Source organism: Nematostella vectensis, chromosome 9 (assembly GCF_932526225.1).
Source record: "Nematostella vectensis chromosome 9, jaNemVect1.1, whole genome shotgun sequence".
NCBI classification, from domain to species: Eukaryota; Metazoa; Cnidaria; class Anthozoa; order Actiniaria; family Edwardsiidae; genus Nematostella; species Nematostella vectensis.
Window position 1 is genome coordinate 4232868 of NC_064042.1, and position 17831 is coordinate 4250698.

The 17831-nt window shown below is 47.5% G+C and overlaps 2 protein-coding genes across 2 annotated transcripts in view; both read right to left on the bottom strand.

Annotated features, from left to right (window-relative positions):
* Positions 1-7420: 7420 nt before the first annotated feature.
* On the bottom strand, positions 7421-11664 carry LOC125572205. Its single transcript, XM_048732371.1, has 10 exons — positions 11584-11664; positions 11097-11342; positions 10883-10980; positions 10481-10533; positions 10255-10397; positions 9640-9924; positions 9125-9238; positions 8195-8216; positions 8083-8119; positions 7421-7987 (listed from the first exon to the last, which is right to left on the bottom strand). The coding sequence occupies exons 2-10, from the start codon at positions 11332-11334 to the stop codon at positions 7421-7423; spliced, it is 1557 nt and encodes a 518-aa protein (XP_048588328.1). The 5' UTR covers positions 11335-11342; positions 11584-11664.
* Positions 11665-12928: 1264 nt separating this feature from the next.
* LOC5501752 overlaps positions 12929-17831 on the bottom strand; it is a 49739-nt gene continuing 44836 nt past the window's right edge. Inside the window, exons 15-19 of the mRNA XM_048732372.1 lie at positions 17058-17429; positions 15661-15915; positions 14961-15479; positions 13892-14164; positions 12929-13200 (exon numbers count right to left, since the gene is read on the bottom strand). Coding sequence (XP_048588329.1) covers positions 12929-13200; positions 13892-14164; positions 14961-15479; positions 15661-15915; positions 17058-17429 — 1691 coding nt within the window. The remainder of the gene's footprint in view (positions 13201-13891; positions 14165-14960; positions 15480-15660; positions 15916-17057; positions 17430-17831) is intronic.

The window sequence follows — 17831 nt, forward strand, 5'->3', positions numbered from 1 at the left end:
CAAACCGAGATAGCAGACGCGAGGGAGAAACTCGCGATTCTCGTAGCCTCGGGGAAGTCGAGAGAGATGGTAGGCAAGGCCCTGACCCACGGCGACGTCAAACGCATGAGCGCCGAGGAGGTGAGGAAGTACGAGAGGCGATACGAGACCGCTCTAGCCAGCCGGACTACAGACGCCCTGGCAGACAGCTTTCTGAAGCTAACGACCAAGCTGGTAGGCATGGCGCTGCCGATAGACAGCGTGGCCGATCTCCACAACGACCTAGTGTTCGACTACATCATCATCAACGAGCTCCGCGCTTTGTGCGGAAGCCTGGCTCTACGCTGTAGCCGTTCGATGGCTTTAGCCGCCGGGGCGTTACACATATCGCGTCATGTGGACTGTCGTGCCGACACCGGAACGGCAAGCGCTGACGCGCGGAGCCAACGCGAGGTAGCAGCCGCGGACAGTGTCGAGCCCGCCATCCCAGAGTAGACGCTCATTTGAAAGCTCGCCACGTCTCCTACCACTTGGTACCAAGTACTTGGTTCCAAGTAGTTGACACAGCGTGTTCGCACGACGACGCAGATGGGGGAACCTCAAGTAAGTACCAGTGCCCAGCCTGACGAACAACTTGCTCAAGAACTTGCCCAAGAACCTGGCAAACAGCATCAAGAACCTGCACGTACGCCTGTGGCTGCCGTCCCGGCAGCGGCGCGCGAATCACGAGCCCCGAACCGCCCGCGACCCGACCTCACCCTGGACGAGTCGAAGCCGGAAGGCGCTTGGCAAAGTGGAAACGAAATAAGAGGCGCTTCGTGTCGCCGCTGCGCAGCAGCTGCCGGTAACCCCGGGGCCGAGCGAGCCGCAGCCGGGACGGCGCTTGCGCGCCGACGATGCGGCAAGCGCTGGCATGCCTTCGGCACACACACCTGCCCCGGAGAGCAACTCTACCTGGGCGGCCAGCTCGATCATCGGGCTCGCTGGTCTTCTAGTGTCATTGATCGGCCTCTACACACGTAGGCGGGAGCTAGCTGCCGCGTTCACGCGCACACCAGCTGGTGGCCCCGGGGCCGAGCGAGCTACCGATCCGCACGCAGCGGCCGACGGCGGGACTCCGCCCACAAGGCCACCGCTGGCGGCCGCACAGCAGACCAAGGAGCGCGCTCCGGCGACAGCGCTTCGCGCTCCCGGGTCTCGGCTGTTATCCATGGAGTAAGCAGACATTTAGACACGAGGGCCCCACCCATATCCGCGCGATGTCGACGACCCAGCAGAGCAAGATTACAAAGACCATCACCGACGCCGCAGTCATAACCGGCCTCGTCGCCGGTATTGGCTGAGTTGGGCGCAAGGTCTTACGCGAGGACTTCACCAAAGATCCCTCCGCGAACGCCATGAACTACGCAAAAATGACTGCCGCCGTCGCAGGTGCTGTCGCTTTGAAGGGTTACCTTGAGGACCAGAAGATCCTGCCCATGTAGTGTACCGTGGTACATGTAGGCCGTGTATTAAACTCGTGCGCGCCTTGCGCATACACACAGCACGTGGAGTGTGCTTCGCATAAACATGGCCTCTGTCGCGATTTTAATTGGCGGCGCCGTCCTGAACGCGACTGCATTCGTTGGTGGCAACTACCTCGCAAAGTTCCTGTCGAACGATGAGAGCCCCGCCTTAGCCGAGAAGGAGAGGCACGACAAGGCCCTAGAGAAATACCAACAAGACTATGGACGCTACCAACAGCGGCGACAAAAAATCCTCGATTGGCAAGCTCAAAGTCGCGAGAGAGGGTCCCTCGCAAAGCAGAACTTCACCGACATCGACTACGCGCTCAAACTCTACAACCAGACCTCCCTGGAGTCGATGCGGGCCCCCGAGCTGTCCGACTACTACGTACCCAGCAAAACGCAGAAGAACGCCGAGTTGGCGTACATAGGCGCCGGCGCTCTCGCCATCGGCTACGCAGCCAGCCGCTTGCTGTGATGCAGCTGCCGCGAGTGGGTTACTACTCTGCCAATCGTCATCTCGGACATGAACGCAACGAAGACTCGCATGACTGGCCTTGCGCCTGAGGACGCCATTAAGCTGAGGCGCGTGCCTCTCAAAGCCGAAAAGCCTCCCCTAGAGGTTCCCCGTTAGATGTCGGAACGGGGGTGTACATCGCCGTAAACGAGGAAGACCTTCAGGACAAGGGCCGACGGCGAGCAACGGACCCGTGGTGGACAAGCAAGGCGTACCCAATACTAAAGAGGGTCATGGAGCCCGGACAGCCAGTGTTGTATTACACGGCGTACTCTAAGCACGGCTTCACGCGATCGCAGTTGCGCGTTGCGTGATCAGCGCTTGTGCCTTCTATTGCAGCTAAGGCACGTGAGTCTGACATTCCACTGGTAGTGACCCTGACTGTCGTCCAGCCGGTCGATACTGAAGCATTGAGGATGGCTCTTGGTGTATCCCTGAAGCAGAAGCTGAGTGCCACAGACCGTGCACTTCTTTTCCGCGTCAGCAATCATGCCGAGTACGTGGTCTACCGTCAGAACGTGTTGCGGTCCAGTGTACTTTGTGCGACCCTTTTGCCTGTCGTCTATAGCGTATCGCTTGATTCGCGCTATAATGAGCTCTTCACTGGGCGTAGCCTGCAGTCCTGTGGGGACCAAGGCACCTGGGGTGTCATCGGGGGGGATCACGCGGACTATCTGGTCGGCGAGCCGCACGCAGGAGATGCCGGTGTACACAGCATTCGTGATCCAGCCCTCTAAGCTGTGGTCTATGATAAACAGACGTCTTGGGTTCTGGATGGTCTTGCCCTGCACCCGGTGGACTGTCCCCCAGTCCGCGTATTTCCACTCAAGGGGAAGCCCGTTAAGGACCACGCCGAGAGGGACCTCGACTACCGTGCCTTTGTACGCGTCGACCTTCTCGCCCCTTTTGCCTGGCACGGGCACCGGCCGTCCTTGCTTGCGATAACGATGCGCGACGCTAGGATCGGGGTCAAAGCGGATGGTTGCTGGCAGTCGGGGGTAGTTTTTCATGTGGTGCTCGACCAATCGCTGCTGGACAAGGGCCCCCATCTTGTTGGTCGAGCACACCCACATATCGCTTGGGTGGGCCCGCTCGATCGCCGTGTCGAACGCCACCCCATCCCACTCCTCTCGAAACACCTCAAGCTGTTGGGAGTCTGGCTGACACCAAATCCGGCCCTTTATGTCGTGGAGCCTGGAGGAGGGGGCGGCAGAGCCACAGTCGCATGTACTGTACGGATTTCCGCAGTCTTCACACAGGCAGCGGTAGTCGGACTCGAACCAGCGTATGTTCCCTTGTGCCCACTCCTTGAGCATATCGTGAGGCCCCTCTTTATCTCCCCAGGGCGGGACCTGTCCATAGTCGCCAAAACACACTACCTGACACCGCCGCGTGGCGAGATACCCTAGGATGACGCGTAGCACTTTAGTCTGCACCTTACAGCACTCGTCAATGATGATTACTTCTGTGAGACGGTCGAGTTTATGCCCCAGCTCGGAAGGTCTCCACTCCTCTATCGGCTTCTCCGCTGGTATGCAGAGGTAGTGGTGGTAGGTTTGAGCCTTCACCGCGAGGCGCGGGTTGTTGCGATGGTCGTGGGCGAGGTCGTTCTCGGGGGTGAGCACCACAGCGTTACGGCCACGGAACATGCTCACCGCCCACTCGGTCTTCCCCGATCCTCCCTGGCCGGCTAGATACATCCTCGCAGAGGTCGCGGCCACCAGATCGCACGGCAGACTCGGCGCAGTGCTTGGCTCCCTAGCCAAGCACCCCGACCTCTTCGGACCCCAAGCCGCCTCGGGCCGCCACTCGTACCCAGGCCTCTTGTGGCGCCACTCTCCATACCTCGGATTTCGCTCCACGAGCTTCACACCACTGGGCACCGCCTTTGCGTATATGGCATCTGTGCACACACGGAGGACGTCTTCGCGAGGGAACCGCCTCAACATGCGTCGCAACGCTATGTTTGTGTACGCCAAGACGAAGGCCCTGATGTGGTACCATTGTGAGCGCCGGACTCCGTCTTTGTATTGGATCAGATGAGCCCCGTCGGCATGCTCGAAGTTAAGTAAGTGGTCGGTGCCCGCAAGGAGGTTTGTCAGATACGCAGCTTCTTCACGGTCGCGGACTACGATCGAGGACTCGTCGCCATGGCGAGCGCACTTGCCTACGAAACGCACAGCGAGACCTCGACCCTGCGAGTCTCCGCCGCCGGGGCCGGAGTGGGGGAACTTGATGGAGTCCTTTTTTCCGACGCTATACAACGCCTCCCTCGCCGCGGCCATGGCGAGGTCACCCGAGTCTAGCAGGTCCTTGAGCTCTGGCGTGGTGATCCAGCCCTCGTTTTGTTCCAAGTGCTGCCCTACCCTCCCGGAAGTGTAGGGGTGGCAGGCCTCAGAGAAGCCCCACTCGGTCAACTGAATGGCCCCGGTCAGTTGAAGAACCTCGCTCAATGGCCGTCCCGCAACATCCGCGATACGATACACGTTCGTAGGGAAGCCGTATTTCAGTACCAGATCAATGGCGTCGGAGGCGCCGCCGAAGACACTGTCCTCGCACCCTAGGTACGCCGCACGCATGTCGATATGCTCATGAGGCCGCGCCCCTAAGTTTTCCCTGCTATTCCACACCTTGGACTCAACCTGCGCCGCTCGCCAGACGTCCCTGTATTTAGGAGGCGTTGGCCTGATGTTTTCTCTTTGGGTCCACTTCTTGAAGCGATACCCTAGTGCGTAGCTTCAATGTACTCTTGGTAGGCTGGGTGATCATCAGGGAGCCATTGAGGATCGTGTCCAGTCTCGTCTGCAAACGCCCTGTCGATAGCCCATCCGTCTTGTCCCGACCGGTACAGTTTGCCTTTGTGCGTGACTATGACACGCCCACACAGCCAGACCCTCGTGCTTCTGGGGATCGCCCTGTTTATGAAGCGGATGAGCACCTCTCGTACCTTCGCCTCGTGAGTTTTTGCGGCGGCACTGGTAGCGCGAGGCGCTGCCTCTCCCTGACATAGCGAACAAAGCTCCCTTTCAGCCTCGAAGTCTAGGCCATGGACGCTCGCGATCGCAGGTGGTTCAGTCGGAAGCTCCGCCCAGGCGTGGTTATTGTGGCAAGGGATGCGGATTTGTGTGTACCTCCTCTCGTACTTCCCCGAGTCCCACAGGACGTTGCCCAGGGCGTCCACGGCTACCAGCTTTATCCCGAGCTTCCTTTCCAGCGCCATTGTGTATGCTGTACGTTCTTGAGAGATTGATTTATAGCCAAATTCCAAATTTGGGGGGGGGGGGAACTCTACAGAAAAGAAGACGGTGGTAATCATCGTCCTATCTTTTTGGATATATAAGGTCGACCAATTGCTATCCTTAGTGTATAAAATCATATATGAATTGCAGTGTATAAACTGCAATTCCTTAGGGGTTGTTTAAGAAATTTTTTTTCAATTCTGCTATCTTTTATGGCATAAAATTTTCGAGCAAATGCTATTCCTTAAGATATGTTTAACGGGTATTTTTAAATTAACGCCCCTCTCTAATAAACGCCCCCTCTAATGAACCCCCCCACCACCACCACCACCACCACCAGCACCACCCTACCCCCATCTTTAAAACAAACGACATAGGAATTTTTTCCGATTTTGCTATCTGTTAGAGTTAAAGAAAGTCCTTCGATCACACCCAATGTTCTATCTCTTACGGGTAAGAATTGTTGTTGACCAAACCCAAAGTGGTATCCCTGTTTCTAGAGTCTCCCCCGGGGTCGACGCAACACCTTTTGCCATCCTAATATGTCCACGAAATTGTCTACATTATCTATCGCGACTCCCCTGAAGGTTCGTGGGATAAGAACCATTGGAGTTTGCATGGACCAACGTAGTTTGCCTGAGAGGCAAAGTGGGGAAGAACGGAGAGGAGTTAGGAGAAGACAGGGGGGGGGGTTGGAGAGGCAAGAGCAGTGGTAAGGACGCAAGAAGCGATATGGGAATTTAAGCACGAACGAAATAAATGAAATTTGTTTATAATATTTTATTATTATGTTTCAAATAACCGGGTTTAGGATTGATAACAAAAAGCGTGTGAAATACAAAAATCGTGAAATACCATTCGCAAAATAGTTCATATTAGTAGTAAACCAGAGGGGGGGGGGGGGGTTCTCTAGCCACTTGTAACGGACTCTTTTAAATGACAACTATGACCACTTAGCTGGGGGAGGCACCAGTTTGACTTCTTCGCTGTTACAACTGCTTTACACGGTGTGTACAAGACGGTTTACAAGTAGATTTTAAGATTATCTTAAGCATAATAATTTAGGGTATCGTACCGCATCCCTTTTGTATATTCCTAGGGCGGCGAGTCCAAACGGGAAACCTTCACTGACACCCCGAAAAGCATTTAGTTTCGTTTGGATAAGGTTTTTAGCCTATGGGTGGCGACCTTCCAACGTGGGTGTGCCAGTGAGTTACCCTTGGACTGCCGTGACCTACGTAATAATTACATGGTTATTATTGACTACGGAGCTAACACACTATTAACGCATCATTAACTCCCGGCACAAGTTGGCGGTAAATTGTCTAAAATGATAAAGTTATAAAAATAGCGAAACCCATCACCTTGCGTTAATTCCCCGCGTGACAAGTACTAGCGTATCCCCGACACCCTGCTATAATTGTCCCGCGTGACACCAGCCTATGAACCTCAAACTGTGCAAGGCGTGTTGTTTCGGGTCTACACAATAGGATACCTTGGATGGGATTCCAAAAACTACTACCCAGTATTCAGCCAATCCCAAGTTAAAGCGTTGGAAGATATTTGTGATACTGAGTAGCAATAGAAACAATTCGAGAGTTTCGTTTAGAACGGTCGTGTTTATCCTGATTGTTTCGGATATTTTACAGCGTGATGATAGCGATGATACCATGATAGACAGCATCGGGAATCTTGGTGGATTTCTCAAGTTGAGTGACATGCGGTTACACGGTAACAGAGGGACCAATTGTGACATGCACCTCACGCGTTCGTAGCATTGTAGGGTAACAAAAATCTATGGGGGTATAATAATACGAGATATGATGGTAATTCTAGTGACTAAAACGTTTGATGATACTGACCTGTATACGAGGTTTTTTCAGCTATCGCGCTGGTATTATCTTTGTACGCGATTGCAAGGGTCTGCGGGACCCTTCTTACGCGCGAGTGGTGTTTTTAGAGCCTAGGGGTTGATCACACGGATCCTCGATATGAGCATTTCATGCGCTAATAACTCTACTGCCTACCCTTTGATCACATGGATCCGCGATATGAGCATTTCATGCGCTAATAACTCTACTGCCTACCCTTTGATTACATGGATCCGCGATATGAGCATTTCACGCGCTATTAACTCCACTGATTACCCTTTGATCACATGGATCCGCGATATGACCATCTTATGCGCTAGTGACTTTATTGCCTACCCGTTGATAACATGGATCTGTGGCTTTAGTCCTGAGCAACTCCTGGTACTCACTCCCTCTTATGTCTGAGCCTACTCCTCTTTCGTCCCTAACACCAGGCCTGGCCGCAATGCGTGTCCCAGGATGCAATGGGGCGTACTGCGTATTCTCACGGTGTTGTGTCGTCGCCTGTAAAGATTGGTACACTTCACTTGGTAAACCTCGTTTTCTTGTGTTCTCGTAACCTGGCTCGCCTTGATCACCTGTGCCGTTCCTTGCTCTCCTCGCGGGATGGTTCTGTTCACTCATTCTCGTGCTATCGACGCTATCGTACTGGCGATTGGCTGGCACGTGCTGGTCACGTAACCGGTTGTTGTTTATAGCTTCATACTGCGTGACATTGCTACGGTTGGGTGGTCGTGCTGGTGTATTGTTCATTGGTTTGTATTGTGGAATGGGGTCAGGGTTGGGTCCCCTAATTTCCGATGGGGCGACCTCATAGTCTCCCATCTCTGAGATTGTGTGCTGGTCTTGGTTCGCATTTTCTTGCATTGCCACATTCTGAAAAATAATAGATTGTTTATAACGTTGTTTATTGGTACCTCACTTCTCAAGATGTTGTATGACCTCTAGAATAAAGAGAAAGAAATGCTTACCTGGAATCCAGAGTAGCCTGGGTTATCAGCTTCAGGTCTGTGGGGAAAATGTTATGTTAACTAAAAAACAAGAATATGTAACGATAGCTGGATAGTATCAAGTTTTTCATACCTTTTTTTCCTTGTTGTAAGACCTGCAAAACAAGAAAAGAATAAAACTTCATTACATATTATTATTGAAATGAGTAATCAAAATGCAGAAAAGCTGTTTCCTAGCGTTGTCAATAACATATTTAGGCTACATTTACTGCTGTTGAGCCGTGAACGCTTTCCCACAAATGACAAATTCAACAATGTTTATTACTCGGTAGTAGTTCATTTAAGCTTGACCTATAGGATCAATAAAAACAACAACTGAAATATATGCATTTTTAAAATATTCTAGTACAACAGATTATTAGATAATGTCAATTTGTAAAAAAGTCTGACTCGGATACCTTTGCTTTGGACACCCCCACAGGTACCAGATCTGGGAAATCTATCAGACCAAGGGCACAGGACGAATTTATCCTTTATTAGGTATAGATACATATTCTTTACTGTTTCAAAACGCCACAAGGCCACATTTGATTTATGAAAATAAGAAGTATTATTTCTTGGTTGTTTTTCATTGCATGATTTGTTTATATGTATCTATATTTCGTATTATAAATATTTAGTTTTGTGGATTTTTAAAAGAGAAGGAGGATGGGGGTCTACCCTTGCTCCTGGGTACCATAAGCTCCGAGCTTAGCGGCGACAACGTTTTGGCTTCGCGGCGATCGCTCAAATCGTTGTAGCCGCGAAGCTCGGAGACTCTGGTAACCAGGGTAGGGGGGGTCAAACAAGTTTTGAGGTTTCTCCCGGGGGGGAGGGGTCAACAAAGTTTTGATGTTGACAAAGGGGGGGTTGTACAGAAAACTCAAGTGGAGTTGGGCTGAATACCGACACTCCCTCGGCCATAAATAATAAACACTCCTTTAACACTACCTCGAGAATGGCTGAAATGCTACTCGACATAAAACATATAACATAAAACAGTAAACATATCTGACGGACTTACCTGCCCTCTTCAGCACCACGATGTAGACAATCAGACAAATGATGACCAAGAACAAGATGGCGACCAGCACAGCGAGACCAACAATGGTGGAGTTCTGATCATTTACCTCGACAGCTGGAACAAAGTGTAATATAGACCTTATAAGATACATAAAGTAGAGGTGTAAAATGTGACGTAGCGATATTACTCTCCTACTGGTGTCTAATCACGTGACAAACTCGTGGATCTGAAAGGAGCTATTCTGGTCACTTGACAAGAACTCGTGCCTGTTAGTTGAGATAGCCCTGATGATCAACTGAAAAGCACACGGTGGGGGTGATACTTATGATCACGTGACTAGCACACGTACCTTTGGGGGTGGTACTGATGGTCATAGGACTAGCACGCTTATCTGTGGGGGTGGTACTGATGGTCACGTGACCATCATACGAACTATGATGTGGTCCTGATGATCACGTGACTAGCACACGTACGTGTAGGTGTGGTCATGGTGATCACGTGATTAGCACACGTACCTGTAGGTGTGGTCTTGATGTACACCGTGTCACGACTTGTGTCTCCCCGCACCGACACGGTGACCTCCACCTCGTACAGAGTGTCAGGCTCAAGATCATCCAACACGCACGACAGCGAGGCTGGACTACTGACACCTGATGACGCCACCCAGTCACGTGACGCTCCAGCTAGAGGTCTAGCGCGCATCGTGCATTGCGCATTACTATAGGGCTTTGACCACGTGACTTTGATTCTTTGATGGGTAGGTTTGACATCATCAAACTTTGGCGCCTGTTGAGTATTCACTGAAAGAGGAATGGCTTCGATAAATAAGCTCTATAAACCCAAGCCCATATATAAGCTTATAAATTAGCCTTTATGTTATTAAAGGTAAGAAACCGAAAGGAACTAATAATGCTACAATGATGTCGATGACAATGCAAAGGAATATATAATGATAACAAATGGTAACAACGACGAAGACGAGCTTTTTACCTCGCTGCATCTTGACATTTGTTTACGACAATCGTTGTGCTTCTTAGCTATATAGATTAGTCTTATGTATGTGATTAAAGCAAGAAACCGAAAGGAACTGTGACAAAAAATAGTAACGACGATTACGATGATCTTCTTACCTTGCTGCAATTTGACACTTGACGGTTCAATCGTTAAGTTGTATCTTGGCGCATTTTGTAGAAGGGCATTCTTGAGCGGTACAAAGCGATCTGAGACGTTTGCTGGCGTTGTCAGGGTTACGTACACGATAAGACTACCCGGCCTGGGATGGATAAGAAAAGAGCAGTCTGTGCATTATTCTAACATTTAATTAATATATTTACATGGTGTTGTTAAGGTTCTTACCCATAGCTCAAGGAGACCTTAGTCATACAAGTGGCATCGACGCTTTCTTGTACCTACAGAAATGTTGACAGAGGTTAAAGCTGCATTGTCACCAGTTTACTTCCGGAGGTCAGAGGGAAGGACAGAAACCTCAACCGTTAAAATACAAAAGAATCTATTCGAATCCGAGATATTTAACAGGCCATCCGCTCTAAATTATCAGTCACATCCTCAAAGAAACTTTCAATAGACACACTGCTTTCTATATTTTGAAATATTTTTCGTGTTTCCCGTTAAAAATAATCGGAGATTCTTACGTAATCGACCGGAAGTAAACTGGTGACAGTGCGACTTTAAAAGGTCTACAGTCTAAGATCTAGTAGATCTTACAACTCTCAAGCAGCAACTGGTTATTCAGGTTACCAGTTTTTCGAGGCTAGTTTTCATTAGATCGTTTGGTGGATATTTGGCGTTTGTAAGCCGGAAACTTCCATTTCTTGTCTGCTCCGAGGTCGCTGCAACTATAAAACACGAAAACGTTTAGAGGGTCTTGCAATATAAAAATTATGCTAATGCTTACGGTAACGCGCGTGACACAACAGAAATAGTTGAAACGGTTAAGCGCCCCAGTACTTACCCACAGTGAATGTATGCCGAGATCCAGGGAAACCTTCCGCGTGACATGTCACCTCAGCTTCGTCTACACTTGTCAATTCAACTTCGTAAGTGACTTTTCTTCCAGTCTTCCTGGTCAAATGTGATTGTAACTTTTTGCTGCTCGTCACACAGATCATGTCAGGGGGAGGGGTCTTGTTTGTTTCTATGGTGATACTGACAGCTGGTGACTTTATGCACTTAAGTGGATACCTCTCCATGTCGACATCTGTCAACATGACACGCATAGGATATTAGATCTGACTTAAATGGCTCTCTAGAGGGGGGTTAGAGGGTGATTAGTGATTGACATTACATCGACCCCTTGGTATTAGACCCAAAGAGTCAGGCATCCCATAAACCTACAAATCCCCCTCTCCACCCTTATCACATCCCTGATTTTCTTGTCCCAACTTATTTATTGCCTTACTATCAAAAAGCTCAAAGACAGCCACTTTACAGCCACTTACAATAAACCGCTATGTCCGTTGATGCTGAGCCACAGCCGTCAATCACAGTACAGTTATAAACTCCCCCTTGATCTCTGCTTATCTAGGGAAACGTTAGTGTTGGTCCCTCCCCTTTAAGGACGCCATCTTTGACCCAGTTGATACTTGACGGATCAACAGCACTAGCGCTGCACGTAATCTGCGCGTACGACCCCTCGCTTGTTGTGATGGTACGCGCAGGCGCAATGGATACGGACGAGTGGAATTCTGGGTATGAAATAAAGAATGATGTCAAAATAAGGAATTCACTCGCATGTGATAAATATTCACTGAATATTTTAATATTGGCTCTAAAACCAGCTGTAATACTTGTATTGAGCATACCCCGAGAGAACATTATTGGTACCATGTACCCACTAATCTTTACAGTCAAGATTGTATTTTCACTTCCACGAAGAATCCATAATCTTTATCGTTTTAAAATATAACTTTGGGGGCTGTTTGATTGTTTGGTTTGATTGACTATACATGCTATTCCCCAAACGATACAGGATTTCGAGTTCTGGGCTTTCATAATAAGACTACGAAATCGACTGTAACAAGAGAACGCCGCTCCAGGTTCGTTTTCCATCATGAACAATCACTTCGATACGCTGCATTTCCGCTTTTTTTATCAATTTATAAGAAGTAGAAAGGATGTACCTTGCACAATTGTTCTAGCAGTGGTATTTTGTCCAGCTCCAGCAGTGTTGCTTGGGATACAAGTAAACAGCTGCTCGCCCAGGGTGTGAAGTAAAATGTCTTTAAAGACTCCGTCCATTCTACTTGACAAGTGACGGCTGTTTAGATACAGCGAGTACTGGTTCACCCGCGGATGCCCTGTCGCCGAACAGTTGACAGAAATAGTGGAGCTACGGCAGTATGAGCTCGCCAGTGGAGAAAGGCGTGTGTTTTCAGGTTTGTCTAAAGAAAAAAAATTGAATGGGATCATTATATAATTTATGAAGCAAAAAATAATTTGAGCACCCTTTACATTCTATTAACAAAACCAATCATCTTACAAATGACAATAATTGTCGTTGTCTGTGTATCAGCCGAACATCGCAAAGCCTCGGTCGATACGCCAAAGCCTCAGTTTGATATTTTCCGGCATGACCTCACTCTCGGTTAGTAAGTAGCTATTATTGGACATCATTGGGATCATCAAGTTAACCATGAGAACATATTTTCGAAAACACGTTCTCAATCCACCACTTTATTTTTTAAATTTCAAAACCTATGCGTTGAGAGAATAACGAAATTAGGCATTGTCCTGTAAATAATGTTACTGACCAACATGAGGAGAACTTGGATGTTAAAAATAATGTCAAGAGATTAACTTACATTTGACTGCAAGTGTCACATCCCTGGTGTGGTTCCGTCCATATCCGTCAGTAGCCACACACGTGTAGACTCCTGACATGTCGCGGTGCACCATGGAAATGGTGTAGGACGGTCCATGTGCTACGGTGCGCCCCTGAGGGCTGATCCATGTGAAGGTTGGTGGAGGAGTACCATCAGCTGAACACGTCAGGTTCACTGGGTCACGCTCGGTCACGGTAGGACTCGGTGGGAAAATGACAACACTGCTGGGAGTGACTAGGAATAACAAACCATAAGTTGGTTTAGTGATCTGTACTGAAAGCAGGCATGGTTAGATAGACTAATATTTGTTCACAAATTGTTGTATCTAGACACAAGGTGTTGTTGCCAACAGCGCTCTCTTTAAAGCGCACACAAGTAAATGTGCATCACAACCTACATTAAAATTGTTCAATGTTGGCCGTCTTACGTAGAATTCAAAGACTGTATTGATAACAATGAAAACGGGGAGACGGGTTTCAGTGATCTTGTCATGGAAAGATTACAAGTTGTCTAGCAGAAGTTATAAGAAAAAAAGCTTTTTTGGGCACATTGAAGATTGTGTTTTTCGGGGCATGGTTTACCTACCTATGTTTAGCAGCTGACTTGCCGAACAAACCCATTAAATTGTTTGTTGGTTTTTCACAATGTTCTGCTTAGAAAAAAAAACCCTGTAATATCTTCTACAGCAATTTTATGGTGCTGAGAATGCTTTTGCAGGTTCTGTTTAACCCTTAGAGGCTTGTTGGTACTACCTCTCTCGGCCAAAACATGTCCGTTGAGGAAGGATTATATGGGTAAAGTTATTATAATTCATACGTTTTAACATTAAGCACTCTAAGTCTGGTTGTGTAAACTAACAATAACATTAGCGACTCGATCACACCCCCGAGCCAACCCTGTTCTACAGATATAATAAAATGCGTACCTGGAACGATGATGTGAACAAGTGCTTCTGGACCTTTGCCGATAGTGTTGTTAGGAACGCAAGAAAAATTGTTCCATCCAGGAGTGCCGGGGAAGACAAAAAAAACTCCACTTCGATTAGCCTTATGCTGTTCACCATTCAGCAGAAGGGAATAAGTGATAACTGAAGGCTTGCCTTCAGCGTAACAGTTTAGCAGGATAATGTCTCCAACGCAAGCGATTATACTAGTATTATTCGATTTGTTGATTTGGAGAGTTGTGTTCTCTGGAATGTCTGTAGACAAAAGTAAATATAAATTCAACAATAGAAAACCGCATAGTAATCGCAATAAAATAAATAAAAAATACAGTGCTAGTAGTGCGGTGAGACAAGGAACGACACTTTACCTTATCACAGAAAGCTTTAGTGCATCAAGATGTCCACGAAAATCAGCTGGTCCTCTATAAGTTTGCTACATTTTTTGTGTTCAAATCCATAAAAATAGACGGTAGAGAGAGCTTACATTGATAATTACGTTATCACGCCGTCGAGTTTTTTTTATTATTTTACATTATTTTATTTGCAGTAGACTTGATTTACACTGTATTTGCATTCGTCGACAAATGTTATTAACAAACTAATTAACGACACTCACATAGGGTACGGAGCACAATACTTGAAATGCCAGATGCACAATACCCAACACATATAATAAGGATATGGGTTACATATGACAGCCAGCGACCATCCTTTGGGACCCAGGACAGTGCCGGATGCAGGGGGAGTTCGAAGTAAAATTGTAGAAGAAATGTATTGGAGCCATAAACACAAGTTTACCTCTCACCATAATATGTTTGTATTTATATCTACAGTATGCCCCAGCCCTTAGACGATGCCTTTCCCTCTCGCTAAGTCCCCTGCAAGCTTTACGAGGGATAGGGAGAAGTCAGAGAAAATGTGTTTTTGTGATAATTTCAATCTCGAAATGTTCGATTGGCATCCCTACCCAGTGACAGGGAAGCACATCCCCGACGCACAAAAGGTATGTCGTCAAGCGTTTCTGTTTAAGAAATAAACGGTCTGTACTCACAATCAACGCCAATAAACGAGGTGTTCAACGTTGTTCCACATGAACTTGACACATTACAAGTGTAGTTCCCTTCGTCTTGTAGTGTGACTTTCGATATCGTAAGGGTTTTCCCCGAGGCCTTGAAAATATTGTCTTTGTACCAGCTGATTTGTAACGGTACCGGCCCTTTAGCGTCACACTTGTAAGTAACACTTGACCCTTTAATCATTCTACCATTGGGCGGGATGTCGACGGACACTACAGGAAGTACCTCTGATGCGTTTACGATCACAGTTTTGTTTAGTCCTTCATTAATTTCATTAGTAGGTACACACGTGAACACATGTTCTCCTGAAGTGTTCAGCTGGATGTTACTAAATTCACCATTGGTGTCCGTCTTCATCGCCTGATTCCCCAAGTAAAGAGAGTACTTATTTGGTTTTGGAACGCCGTCAGCAGTACAGTTAAATGATATTTTTGATCCACACTGAGCAGATGCGTTTCCACCCAGTATGGTCAAAGAGGTATTGTCAGGCTTGTCTAAGAAATAATCAAAAGAAAAGGTAATAAATGAGCAAGGCAAATAGTAGGCTGAAACAAAATTTTTACAAACATCAGCAGACTGCCTTGCATTTTTGCAAATACTCTTTGAGCAGGTGTCAAACTGATGTACAGGGAACATCACACCAGAAGAAATAATAAAAAAGACTACTATTCTTACATCTCACTGCTAGTGTCGCATCCCTGGTGTGATTCCGCCCACACCCATCAGTAGCGACGCACGTGTATAGCCCTGACATGTCGCGGTGCACCATGGGAATGGTGTAGGACGGTCCGTGTGCTACGGTGTGCCCCTGAGGGCTGATCCATGTGAAGGTTGGTGGAGGAGTACCATCAGCTGAACACGTCAGGTTCACTTGGTCACGCTCGGTCACGGTAGGACTCGGTGGGGTTATATTAACGCTGCTGGGTGGAACTGGAGGTAAAAAAACGTATAAAACATTATACTCGCATTGTCGAAGCAAATTTGTTTATGAAACAGATCGAAACCATAGAGTCTGGGAGTCATGTTCTTGGTGGTTAACTGTCACTGCCCTTGTCCACTTATCTGTAGAAAAAATAGTGTGAATTTTTAATGAAATATAAACATCTTATGCGTATATGCATTGCGTGACGTAAGAACGTGATGCATTGTTAGTTAAAAAGAAAACTGTGTGCAATAAAAGCCATTGCTAAAGTAAGAAAGAACATTTGTCCGCCCTTTCGCGAGTTTTGAGTTTAACATCAGTTCCGTTATTTAACTTCCCTGCTAGCACAGGCCTCTTTTCTTTGTATTTCGCTGGGCTGGAGTTCACTAACGCAAGCACATCTCGAACACAGGAATCATAAAATTACAAAACCATACAAAACCAGGTGTTTTAATATTTTTTAATATTATCAGGAAACATCGCCAAAGTTGACAAAGTTGCGAACACCCCCCCCCCCCCCCACCCTCCCTCCCTCCCTGGGTACGGGCGTGCTTTGAAGAAGAGTATCGTAGCTGCCGCCCTTTTTTCTTTGAGGCCACACGACTGTAGTTACTGGTTTCCAAATCCTTCTTGGCCGATCTAGTCCTTCAGTAAACACCACATCACACATGATATGAAACCGAAATTACTGGCGGACCATCGTTGAAGCAGACTGATGTGTTGTACTGCAACTGCTAGTGCTGCTAGCTTCATCAGGTTAATCATGATGTAGATTTTGAAAACACAATCCTCTTATTAACTCCTGAAATTCCAGTTCGGTCTTTTTTTATCAGTTAAAAGGTAATCAGCACACTAGCTCTAGAAATTGGAAGGTAAAAACTTCTCGCAGGAAGTTTAAAGTACTGCGGCCATCCGTAACGTTGGCAGAGGATTGCATGACGATGACCTCCTCGTTGACTGAACGCATAGAATGCGACTTAACGTCCAAATCCGTTGTAAAAAGCCTATTTTGGCGCAAATGACCAAGAAAATAAAAGAGAGATAAAAAGAAAAGGGGCTCTCTGGCACCCTAGACACCAAAAGAGCGCCAGCCTCATGTTCTACCGTGCCTAAATCACTTACTCATTGTGAGTCAATACGCTTTTCTTACCCTGCACTTTGAGTAGAGTGTCTGATGCAGGCTGCCCAATAAGGAACTTTGAGGCGACACGACACCGTATCTGTTTGGTTCCGAATCCATCCTCGCTGTTGTTAACCTTCAGGGTAAACACCACATCATACACGGGAGATGAACCCGAGTACGATAACGACATTACTCGGTCACTGAACGCTGAGCTCTTTCCTGAAGTTGTAGAACACATCTCGACCGATGATCCACCCGCTATAGCCATTTGCAAGATAGACACAGCTCTAACTTCTTCCCCCGAGTTAAGAGTCACTCTCCATGTCAGCGTAGCATTCTCGCCATCGTTGAAGCAGACGGACGTGTTGTACTGCCACTGCCATGTACTAGGTGATGCATCTGGCGAATCAAAAAAGGTGGATATTTTACATGAACCAACTATCCTAGCAAATAGTATAAAGAAAGGCAATGGACTGTGGGGTCGTTGCATTATTTGTGTTTTACTGCCACTGCCATGTACCGATTAAAGAAAGGCGATGGACGGAATGCTAATGATTGCAATTCTGACACATGACAATCCGATGTGCAAATGGAGTTAGATTTACCTGTTGTAATTAGGCACACCAAAGCACCAACAAGGAATACCAGATGAATTGAACCCATCGAAGAAGATTTCTCTTGTGCTCAACAGGAAGTAAACACTGCAGCTAAAATGTTTTGCATATTTTGACATATCTTAAAAATAGGGGGCCGCTTGAATGCCCATGAGTTGTTTAGGAGTAGATGAGCCAGCCAAGCCTG

Excerpts from the sequence above, each read along its gene's own strand:
- LOC125572205 (XM_048732371.1), bottom strand. The coding sequence starts at position 11,334 with ATGGAGAGGTATCCACTTAAGTGCATAAAGTCACCAGCTGTCAGTATC. Across the intron at positions 9,925-10,254 it reads AAGTGTCAAATTGCAGCAAG|TGAATACTCAACAGGCGCCA; the intron begins GTAAGAAGATCA and ends TTCCTCTTTCAG. Across the intron at positions 7,988-8,082 it reads CAGGCTACTCTGGATTCCAG|AATGTGGCAATGCAAGAAAA; the intron begins GTAAGCATTTCT and ends ATTATTTTTCAG.